General features: G+C 43.6%; 1 protein-coding gene across 4 annotated transcripts in view; it reads right to left on the reverse strand.

Moving 5' to 3' along the window:
- The window catches only part of LOC8043301 (leucine-rich repeat-containing protein 49), a 52,014-nt gene that overhangs the window by 32,327 nt on the left and 7,360 nt on the right, over positions 1–12,327 (reverse strand). For all 4 annotated transcript variants that reach the window (XM_040207620.3, XM_042288831.1, XM_040207619.1 and 1 more), the window contains exons 7-9: positions 9,097–9,303; positions 8,685–8,751; positions 3,799–3,945 (exon numbers count right to left, since the gene is read on the reverse strand). In XM_040207620.3, coding sequence (XP_040063554.1) covers positions 3,799–3,945; positions 8,685–8,751; positions 9,097–9,303 — 421 coding nt within the window. The remainder of the gene's footprint in view (positions 1–3,798; positions 3,946–8,684; positions 8,752–9,096; positions 9,304–12,327) is intronic.

Below are 12,327 nucleotides of genomic sequence, written 5' to 3' on the forward strand. Positions count from 1 at the left end.
TCTTTCGGGGGCGGGGAAGATTTCGGGATATTACAAAACTGGCTGAGCGGTCAAAAAGATCATTACAATGAACCCATTGTACCATGAACCAGGGTGGCTTATGAACCTGACAGTCTTGGCTCTCTAGTTATATTTACAGGGGAGGTTGATCGGCAGGCCAAGCAGTTTTATAAGCACAAAAACACCTTGTAAGGCTGTTTAAAAGACAGAGCAGTCAAAGAGATTGGCTAATACACTGCATTAATACCAAAAGCATTTGTACATGATTGTATGCTTTCAATCATACATACGAGCTCCAATAAAAAACCAAGGTGCTCGAGAGTCTGATGTACAGACCTTTGAAGCACTGATACTTGAAACACTCCACGTCATATCAGCATTTTGAATTTCCTGATATATGTTTCAGTGCATAAAAGACAAATCTATCCCTACTTGTCAATGAATATACTACAGTCGTAATAAAGGGTGTGAAAATGGCAGTGTAGTAATTCACAAGCACAGGCAAGGCAGGCACAAGCCAGCCAAACCAGAATTCGCAGTAGATTGGGGTTCATATAATGAGGCGAGAAAACTATATAAAGCCGTGGTAAAAGGAAGAACAAATAAAAAAGGAACAACACAACACAAAATCTCAAGAACAGCCACGTTTTTTCGACCATACCAAAACAAGAAAGGATAAAGAAAACAGAACATGACGTTGCACAGATTTGGCCAGACGTGGCTTGACACGCTAAATCCTTTCAACATTAGACACGCTACCGACATTGAGTATATGCCGCCAAGCACCCACAAAGATAATTTCCATCAAGATTACGAGAACCGACCAACTTCCTAATCTCAGGGTGTTAGACTGTGTTTCCTAATCAGCTCATTTGCGTGCGTTCACTTCTCAGAAAGTCATAATGAGCATCATTGAATGAGCTCACATAGAAATACCCTATCCAGTTTAAAAAAAAATCTCTTTGGTGCTGACGTTGTGCGGCAAAGCCCCTATAACGAAGACAAGCTAGCTCCATTTGAGTGAAAGTTTGTCGTCCTTCTTTTCATCGGAGGTCATATGCTACTCAATATTTTGCCATCACAAGTTAGTTCAAGTTACTGCAAGGAGTTAAGGAGAGTAGATGGAGATTTTTAATATTGATGTGCAATTTTGCTACTTTTAGAGAAATGACTTACGTTTCTGCATTAATATCAAGACTACAATGATGGCTAAGCAAATATTTTATATACAGGGTGTCACAAAAGAAAATTTACACGGTCTTTTTTACTGCAAAAATAAACTAGGCATCGCTGAATGCTCATTCTCCGCCCAAAGGTAGAGCTAGAGGTCACAACCAGATGCCAAAGTTTCAGCCCGATCCGATAACTTACTCAAAAGTTATAAGTGATTTTCTGAAAATTTCAATGGGAAAATGGAGCCCATTTTTGCCCGTTTTCGGTTTCTGGTGCCATAGAGCCCCATGTGTCTGAAAACTCCGTCGGCCGCCATTTTCTCATTGAAATTTTCAGAAAATCCGTTATAACCTTTAATTAAGTTATCGGATCGGGCTGAAACTTTGGCATCTGGTTGTGACCTCTGGCTCTACCTTTGGGCGGAGAATGAGCGTTCGGGGATGCCTAGTTTATTTTTGCGGTAAAAAAGACCGTGTAAATTTTCTTTTGTGACACCCTGTATATTCGTAAGCTACATTTCAAGACAAAAAATTTGACATATTTTGCAACGTTTTGCATAAAGTTGTTTGCTGGCAAATAATTTATGAATGTGCCTCTAAAATGTTTTTTTTTTACATGTTTCGTAATTTTGATGGCATAAAAATACATTATTGTAATTTTTAATATTTGGTGTGCATGTTGTAAATTATCTATAATATAAATGATAAAAATATTAACTATGTGCCTGCTTTGGTATAACATTGGCAGCTAAGCAAATTACCATAGTGAAATCTCGGCAATGCCCATGCATCGAGCTTCTCAATTTTATATCTCTGGAAAATATTTTGCTACGGTGTTCAAGTATAGCTGAATGTTCCTCCCAATTACATGGCTTTTCCATATAGTTCTTACAGAAAAACTTTCAGCCTTTCCACTCTGGTGAAGAAGGAAGACCAACAAAGCTGTATTATGATGAGACGACCTCAAGCACGACTTCTTGGATGACCTCAAGGACCACGCCTAAAGGAAGACGTCTAGGACGACCTCAAGGATGACGTCTAGGACGACCTCAAGGACAACTTCTAGGATGACCTCAAGACGACCTCAGGGACGACGTTTAGAACAATCTCAAGGACGACGCCTAAAACAACCTCAAGGACAACTTCTAGGACGACCACGAGGGCCTCCACAATGACCTCAAGGACTACTTTTAGGACAACCTCAAGGACAACCTCAAGGACAACCTCAAGGACGACTTCTAGAACGACCTCGAGGACGACATCTTGGATGACACCTAGAGAAATTCAGCCTTTCCACTCTGGTGAAAACCAAAGTGGAAAGGCTGGAAAGGTTGCCACCATCATTGATCGAGGCCGGCAAACCAGTTGTTTGGTTGCCGCTGTCGCTCACAGATGGCGGTAGCTGTCCAGAGTTTTGTGTCGACATTTCTTTGCGGGGGACACGATCTTCAGGAAACTAGCCCTTAACAGCTCCGCTGTAAAAATAAAAATATGACCGGGACAGTTATTGTACGATCTGACATGGAAACAATGATTAGCCTGTCACTCACAAAATCCCATCACATCTCGTCGTAACAAACTATTGTATCTACTCGCATAATGAACTTTTTTTCCTAAAAAACTGACACATATTTGGAAGGTGCGTTCGTTACGCGGGGCAAAATTTTCGCATGTACACACTTTGCGCAAATGTTGTATTAGGTGCCAATATGACACGGAAAGGTACTGTGGCACGTCTCCACTGATGGAGGTGTACCCCTGGCTGGTCGGGGGCGCGCCACAGTAACCATTTTTTTAATAAATTGCGAACCTTTTTAGGGTGCTTTCGGCATACCTTTTTGCCGCAGGAAAAGCACCCTATGAAGCGAGCTCAGCACGGAGAGCGACGCGACTGTTTTTGGGCCTAACCACTTTCACGATTTCACTGTTCGAAAGCAGACCGCAGACGATAGCGTGTTTGTTGACATCAATGCATGCGATAGGCGAAGAATGTTCGGGGCTGGGCATATCCTCGACCCAAGCCTCGTCAAGCGTGCGCGCTGCTTGGTTTCATGGTTGATCACTTTCACAACTATGCACTTGCAGCCATTACGAGAGCAGCCTGGCTTGGCTTGGCTTGACTTGGCCCGACCGGTTGGCGGCAAAAGAAAACTGGCTTGGTAGCTAGCTAAGTTGGACTCAATTTGAAACTTGCGGAGCTGAAAATCGGAAGTGCGTTCATTACGCGAGAGAAACAAAAAGACTAAAAAGTGGTACCCGTTGCGGGGGGTGCGTTCATTATGTGAGTAAATAAGGTATCTTCAACAAATCAATCCTTGTATAGTCTCGATTTATAAATAAAAAAGAGGAAAAAGAAGAAGCCGTCCTCGCGTGAATTTCTATGTATGTGTTCTGAATAGACAGTTGATAGTCAGCGCCTCGTCCTGTGTGTTCCTCCTTCTTGTCCGTGTGGTATTCGTGCTGTTTTTCAAAATGATTTCAAACATGTCTAGCCCATGGACTACAGTCTGGAAGATATGGTAGATCATGTTGGTGACCGATGGTCCCATCGTGAACAGAGTGCAGGAGGACTATCAGGTCCAAGTCACTGTGCAAAGTTGAGATGCAAGAACCATAGAAGACTCACAATGCTCGTGACCCTGTTTTTTTCCACGTACAGCTCGGTCAGTTGTGTGAGCTGGTTTAGTTCGGAGCCCAGGCAACTGACCTGATTGGATGACAAGTTTAGTATACATAGCTCCTTTAACCCTTCGAGACCTCTTGCACTTTTTATCTGCAAAATAAGAATGGAACCCAATTTATGCATCACAAGCCTATTGAAAGCTGACATGATGAACAGAACAGCACACACAAAGACAAGGACAGAGAAAAGGAACATGCAGGACACACAGCGCTTGTGTGTCCTGCATGTTCCTTTTCCCTGTCCTTGTCTTCGTGTGCGCTGTTCTGTTCATCATGTCATCATACCAACTCGCCCAACTTACAACACTTCTGCTATTGAAAGCTGCATTGAAAGGACACTGCCAACTCAAATGATTTTAAACTGTCTAGATAGGTGACCCATGTCACCATATACAATTTCCTAAAAAAGAAATTAAAATGCAATATTTATTTTATTTAACCGTCATCCCTACATTTGGACGTTTTGATGAATTTCATGATCATATACAGAAGCTCACAAGCGGCTCTTACATACTTCAATGTAGAGATGACGGCCAATAGAAGCCACTTTGCCAACTTCCCACTGCCCGGACAGATCATGGGGAAGAGATAAGTAGAAACTCAACGATACGAATCTCGCGGGGTCGCAGGAAGTGTTTGTATTATCCGAAATTCATACGAACAACAAACAAGTCAAATACGTACATCAAATCAAGGGATAAGTTACTTGCCATTTATTCATAAAACTGCCAGCCAAAAAAGTCACTAATGTTCTTCTCAACCTTTTTTTTCCTTCGACGTCGCCCAGAAGACACTTTTGAAGGACATTAAAACGTGTGCATCTGTCGTCGCTGATCTTAATCGAGTTCACTATGCGCCAAAGAACGTCAACGACATGCAGCGTTTCGGCAGTTGTCACAAGTTGCTCGTCCTTAGTTGCATCGCTGTCGGCATATTCGCTACTTGACTCTCCTTGCGGTGCTGTCACTTCGTCAACAATTTCCTCGACAGTCCTTAATCCGCAATGTTGTCGTCCACAGTAATGAAATCAAAGGCCGGTCCCTCAGCAACAAGTTGATCCCAGTCCTCAATTGTCAAGTTGTTCTCCTCTGGCTCCGGAAGAGCAGCCACTGTAGGACATACGAATCCACACTTGCAAAAGCAGTTCGCCTTGATGCTCACAGTAATATGGCCCCAAAACACGAAGAGAAAGTGCAAAGCGTACGTGGGGCTGATCTGAAGTTCCTCGTCTTGCCGATCTATCTTGGCGAGCGGAGACGTTGGACCGGAAGCCCCTCAAAATGGCACTTTAAATTCTGAATTACGCCAGCGTCTAGAGGCTGTAGGTGGCTTGTTGTGTTAGCCGGCGGAAACACTACGCTAACATTTTTGAGGTTGACTTGTTTCGTGTGCGTGGCGCACCGGTCGAGGAACGGTGGGATCTTCCTGCCCTTGCACAACATTTTGCTGGCAAGGTACGTAAGAAACGCCCGGAAAAAGGCACCCCGTCATCCGAGACTTCTCGTTTGCCATTGTAAATGCAGGGTAAACGGCCCGCACCTTTGAGGCACCTCGGCTTGTCAAATCTGCCTCCGACAATAAGCATCATCTTCTCTGAACTGTCGGCGTTGCAACAAAAGAGAACAGTCACTCTCTGATTGCTCTACTGTCTGGCCATGCAAGTCTGGCTCTCGAAGCAAAGGCTCTTCTCTTCTTGTACATTGATGAAGACACCTGCCTCGTCAGCGTTAAATATATTATGGGCTTCGTAACTCGCAATTAGCAATGGGAGAGCGTTTGCTAGTGACGGCAGATTCATCCACTTTCTTGCCTTCGCCGCAGACTCGTTTATATGCCAGGCCATGCCTAGCTTTAGAATGGTACAGCCAACCGCCTGATGCATGGAAGTTCTCAATGCCAAGCGAAAGCCCGTTGTCGTCCGCTTCTTCTCTCAGCACCTTGCATGTCGGTGTCAAAACCCGCCGCCGTCGCCTTCTTAAACCGCGCCAATGACACTTCAAGCTTCACATGCTGCACAATCTTTGCCTGCTTGACATTGATGCCGAAATGCTGAACGTTTTTCATTGTCCGTTCTCAAGTTAGGCACCAGGCCTAACTCCTTCACTAAGTTCTGCGCATTTTCTCTTTGGGTCCTCGTCCACTTTTCTCAAAACTTCCAGCTTCTCCCTGAAAAACTGCGCTTTCCTCTCGCAAGACGTTTCGAATCGAGTCCCAATTCACACGCTGGGCAGACAATAAACGTCCTTCCAAAAGTTGGTTTAAAAAACAAAAAAAGCAAACAGAGTTCAACGTTTGACGGAGAGTTATGCCGGTCTGGCGATCACATGATCAACGATGATTTCGAAAGTCACTTTTCAAGTTCACTAGAGTGATTGAGAGTTACTAAAGCCAACTTATCACATGACAGCAAAACTAAAGCAGCAACCCTGGATGTAGGTGAATACGAGTTACTCCAGCAAGTTGAATCAAGCGACGACACAGAAAGTGCAGCAATGCTGGATGTGGGTATGTTTTGGAATTTTTTACTGCAGCCACCGTTGTTGTGATTGCACGACACGCATGCAGAAAGAACAGAGCAATAATGACACAAAAGCACCTGCAACGGTTGTAGTCAAGTTATGCTGCCCTAGAGGATGTGTAAACAATGATTGTTACCTTTTTGAGATAGGCACATTCGTTCGCATGATCCCCTCCGGCCCGAGACAGCATTGATAGTATCTCAAATAGTAACATATTAGTTTTAAAAGAGTTTGCCCGGGGACTCTGAAAAATTCATACCACCCCTATATTCGGATGAACCGTGATCGTATCATTAAACACATCCTTTCATACATACTACATAGTTGATGCATCAGTATGAAAAACATAGCTGTCATTAGCGGGCAATTTTTTACATACAGTTCTAAACTTGGGCCCTTCTTCTTAGTGCCTGCGATGGTGGCAGTCTGTCATAAGAAGGGATGCTGTGCACCTGGCGAGGTTTGAGCTTGACCAAATTTGACATTTTTAAATGAGTAATGCAAATCTTGATAGAAGTTTGACTAAAAGCCGACTATCACAAACATACCGTAAAATCCCGAGAGATAGCCCACGTAACATCAAGAGCAAATCGGGTGAAAATATGGAGTGGGCTAACTTTCAATGTACAATCAAGAAAAGTTAAAAAAATTGCTATTTTAAGGTTGTGTCCCTTCCGGCAATAAAGCAAAGATATCTGTACTTCCCAGTCAGCAATGTTCATGTAGATCCTACCATAGCTAACTAGCCGTATTTACGACGAGGCCATCACTGATCCCAGCATTACGATTTATAGGAATGGGCTATCTTTCGGTGTTTAAAAAAATATAGCAAACCAAGCCAGAAATAGGGGTGGGCTATCTTTCGGGGGTGGAGCATCTCTCGGGATTTTACGGTAGGCGAAAATTGAAACGAGCTCACGCTGCCAGGTGGAGGAAGGAAGCAATATTTATTAGGTAAATAGTTTTCATTAAGCACTAACTAAATCAGACAAAGCTCCAATGCTTGCAATTTGACTGTCGGTTGTGAAAAACTACATGCCATAATTGTTTTTGTGAAGCTCTACCCCTGACAGGTACATAGCAGGGGGAGCCCACGGAACCTGCCCCCCCCCCCCCCCCCCCCAAAATCTTCCATTTTGCTGGGGCCTCCTCTCCCCCCTCCCCCTCATACAGCATTTTGTCATAGGCAAGCCCCCCGCCCCCAATCAAAATGCTGACTATGTGTCTGACCCCTGATATAACACATATGGTCGGACCGTAACAGCCTCTCCACTTTCAATTGGACACGGTCCCATAACATTGGGCCAGGTTATGGAATGTGGCCCAAGATTTTATTAAAGATTGTTGTTACCGAGCGGTATGGTGCATGAGGAGTGACAGCCCAAGTTTTTAGGAGCTTCCCTTGCTAAAAACTACAAATTCTCTGTATAGCATGGCTTCTGAAACCTACCTCCCTGCACACTTAAAAAACACAAAATGCAGATCTGAAAAATCCCAGACTCTACCGCAAAAAACCAGGGCAGAGCCCACCCTACTTTCACGGAAACTTGACTAATCTAGACATGAGCGCTTGTCTGGTCAAATCGGGGGCTTAGCGTATAATATGCAGAATTCCCAATTTTGGAACACGTTATTAGTGGGCACTTGAACGAAATGGGTGCTTCAGCGGTATTTTACAGTATGTTCAATGAGCTCTGAATGCCTTCATGCATCCATGAGTTTTCATGCATGCTTTGTACAAACACGATTTTCTGTGAAGGTTCAGGATCAACTACACATGTCTGCTAGATGCATAGTTGGCATAAAAAACAGAAGAGAAGTAGCAGGGAAACTAGTGGGGAAACAGAAAAATTGAGTGGGGAAACTAGGAAAACCAGAAGAGAAAGGAGAGCAACTAAGGGAAACTAGTAGGAAAACAGAGAAACAGAGGAAAACTAGAAGGAGAAACACCAGCAGCACTTTAATATATCTAGACAGAAAATAAGTCTGTCAAGAAAGTCAAACCGCTTGACCCCAGCTCCCACTCCTTTCAACAGGGGATGCATGATGCTTGTTGCCCCCATGTTGAGGACTTGGTTGCCACAAAGGGTTTACTTTCAACAAGGGCACAAGCATGTCAAGGGACATACCTGCTTAGGGGAAGAATCAGATACAAGATGATAAAGGGAGAGCGGACCCTGGTCAGAAGTCGGGGAATGTCACCCCACACTTCCAAAGTCAAGGTCAACTGCAAAGATGTTTCCCAACTACTACCATTTCAATTCTGACTGATAATGTGTTTGCCTGCCAAATTCAAAAATTTTGGTCATACCAAATTATTGCTGGCACTCAGAATTTCAAGGGAAGTCAAAGTCTCCAGACCAGAAAGCTCTTCAATCCTGAAAAAAGAGTGTTAAAGTGAGAGCACCGAACACCTGTGGTCTATAAACCACAGATTTTTCTCGAACGGTTATACAACATTAAGGTTCTCTTACTGTATAATTCTAAAATATTAACTGATGTGAGGAGGTTTTTTCAAAATATTTCAGCCCGACTACACACGTCCACACTGAGTATCAGGAGTGAGACTCATGCAAAGGAAAGAAGGTCAAGTTAGGTTAAGTTTCAATTCAGACATGTTATAGTACACAGGAACAATCATCTTGCTTGTGTTTCTGGGGAACACAAACTTTCACTTGAAACACTGCCGCATTTAAAAAGAGAAAGCCCTTCGACGTCCTCACCGGTTTCCGGAGAGCAGAAGCACCCTGAGAGACCGGAGTCCCTGCAGGCCAGACGTTGTCCTGAGCTCATTGTCACACATGTCCAGGATGCAGAGGTTTGTGAGTGAGGACAGGTACTCTATCTCCGTGATGTGGTTCTGCCGGCAGCGCAGGATTTTTAGGTTGTCCTCTTCTCCGGTAATGAGTGGACATTGTTTTAGGTGCCGTCTGTTCGAGAAAATGGGACGAAACAAAAGCTCTAGTGGGGGCCGAAGTTGAGATGAATAAGCTTACACAGTCGCTTTTTAGAGTTCCATGAAAGGCAGCATTTCTGCACAAGCTGCATCTGCTGATGGTGGCCGATACTATAAAAGCAATCTCCGATTCAATTCAAATTTATTTTGATATCAATATTTACGTGATGTCGACGATACGGGCAAAAAGTCGCCAAAATCTGGCTTGACTGGGTCTGCACACCAAACCTTCCCGACTTTGTCAGGAAGATAGCTGATTTGCCTTCCATTTCGCAGCACACTTCTACCGTTGAAAGATTTTTTTGGCATTCTAAAATTACAAATAACATCTTGGGAATTCTTTAGTTTCTCATGTCAGGATGCACTGCTTTGCAACAGTGCTCTGGCATCTAGCCTCGCCGCTTTGCACCGCCACATGCGCATGAACCTTCACTGCCTGCTAGGAGAAATGGCTGACATGTCTGAGCGCCCTGTGTGGCTCAATGGTCCAAGAAATCTTGCTCGCTATTGTAGGTCAACCTTTGGTATGCATGCACAGTTCACATAAACTTTGATATTTGCACACCTCTTGTAATCACTCCTCTAGACTGCTGCACAAAAAATTGATGTTAAGGAGATACGCACCAGGGGAAAATTTAAAAATTATTTACGATATTGAAATGAAATTTCCACAATTTATGGTGCTTAATTTTGCCTTTACACATATGATATTAAATTTGATATAGCCTATTTTTTTTTTAGGTTCTCAATGCAATGTACATGCAGAAAAAACCATGTTCTAGTGCACACATGAGCCTTGTGAAGCGTAGTAAAATAAACTAATTTGCTCCTTTTAAACCATTGAGTGCAACAAACAACAGAAATAATGTGTGGAACACTTATTTCGTTTTAAAACAATTAAAAATAGCAAAAATGCAATTTCAAAGGACTAACAAACATTTCTTAAATTTTGTCATAAATATAAAAAATATATGTTCTAACCAAACCTAGATAGTTGCATTCTACATATTCTAAGGAATATGCAAGCCAAATTTGGTTTGATAGGCCGATATTAAGAACAGAAATTCTTGTGCACAAACTGTGAAGATGCCCCATAAAAAGAAAAACACATTCGAATGTTACCATAGATGTGTAGCTATACTCTTTGGCGATGCAGCACAAAATATTCTGTTAATTAATTTCTGTAAGAAATTGAAGCTACAGAAGAATGCAATGAAGAGCAGACGGCAGGGCCTACTTGTCAACAAAAACGTGATGGCGATCGACGTCAGTTAACTTAAAGAACCACGCAGAGAAAAAAAGCTCGAAGTATACGTAAGCATTCAAGCCGCTCGTCCGCTCTCTTTGTCGCCTGCTCATCTGCTCCCTTTGTCGTCTGCTGCGTACTAGCGTGCGCACGCGCTTCGGGATCTCAGGGGCCATGTGTGATGGTAAGAAGTATGGACTCGGGATTCCGACAAGGTGGATGTGAGGAAAAATATATTGTTTGAAAAGAATCAAAATAATAACATTATTGCAACCACGAAAAATATATACACGAAGTCAAGTCTGGGGTGTCCTGCTCACTCGCCGTCGCACAATTCTGGTGTTGTCGGAACCTCAAATGCCCTAGGCGTTTTCCGGATGGCGAGGGCTCGGTGTTCGTAGCCAGCGGTGTTTCCCCGGCAAGCATGGTTGGTACCCCCACGGGCCTCAGACGTCCATCCGGGACATTACTTGGCTGCTGGGGCCCATGGCGTTGAGCTGTGTTCCTTCCTTCTGTGTCCAACCTCAAAACCACACTGCACGAGCTCGCCTGAACCATCACATCTGCGATGTTGTCTTCCTTTTCTTCTATGTCCTGTTCACATCATCACACCATGGCGCAGCGGCCAATGGGAGGCCTGTCGACGCGCGTCAGCCAATGGAACCGAAGGCGAATCGCTCCTATTGGGATCGCGGCGGAAACTGGGAGCCGTTTTCGCGCTTCAAACTGATGACGTCAGCTCGCTCCATGAGGCAGTTAATGCTTCCGCATTAAAATGGCTCAAACTCATGCAGCTCTGGGTTGCCCGGACGTCTCCAAATGCGTATTTGACTAATTTTGCGATTATAGCCGGCACTAAATATATTTATAAACCAAAAAAGAAGATTAAAAAATAATAAAACATTATGAAACCCAAAATAAATTATTTTACAAAATATTATTGTTTTTTGACTTGTACTTCCTCAAGGGCCATGCTCGGAGCTGACTTGTGTGTGTTCCACCATTTAAAATGTGTAACTAACCACCCTAATTTGAAAGACCAAATTTTCCCGCTATGCATCCAACAGTAGGTAGGTCCACAAATAAGCCGACAGCATCTTGAAGTCTCACAACTTGCGTGATGGGACTATATGTGAGACTTTTGCGCATGTCGACGTCGAAGAGGTCCCAGCACGAACCCAAAAGGGCACGGTAGAAGGCACAATGCACCTGTGGTTGGCGACAGGTTAAAAAGAAATATCTTCCCACGTCTTTCAACCTTAGCTGTGTGAACACTGGAGAGGAGGCAACCTCCCCTCCGGAGTTCACTTTACTCAAGTGGAGAGGTGAGAGGAGCTTCCCCTGAGCTCTTCACCTGTCGCCGACCATGGCATCGCATTTTCTTGTTCAATAACAGTAATTCTCGCAAAAAAATATACTATATATATTAGTATTCCTATTTCCTAAAGCACACAATCTCTCAGCTTACATCCACAACTCTCTTGCGTCATATTTGAAAAATTCTAATGCACTCAGTGAAGCACCTCAATTACAAGGGACCGAGAAATTGTCCCACCATACGTTATAATGTGTCTGCAAAGCAGTCATCAAGAATTTTATAACGACAGAACACCTTCATGTCCGAAGCAGATAGTAGAATGACTAGTTTCGAGGCAATCACTTGTAGAGCATGGAATCCAACAGGCCAACTTTCCCCCATCCCCAAGTTTAGTTTAATCTCTGATAGGACATATGAGGGCTGCAACAAACTAT

Source organism: Ixodes scapularis, unplaced genomic scaffold (genome assembly GCF_016920785.2).
Source record: "Ixodes scapularis isolate PalLabHiFi unplaced genomic scaffold, ASM1692078v2 PGA_scaffold11__112_contigs__length_91849675, whole genome shotgun sequence".
In the NCBI taxonomy this organism is placed as follows: domain Eukaryota; kingdom Metazoa; phylum Arthropoda; class Arachnida; order Ixodida; family Ixodidae; genus Ixodes; species Ixodes scapularis.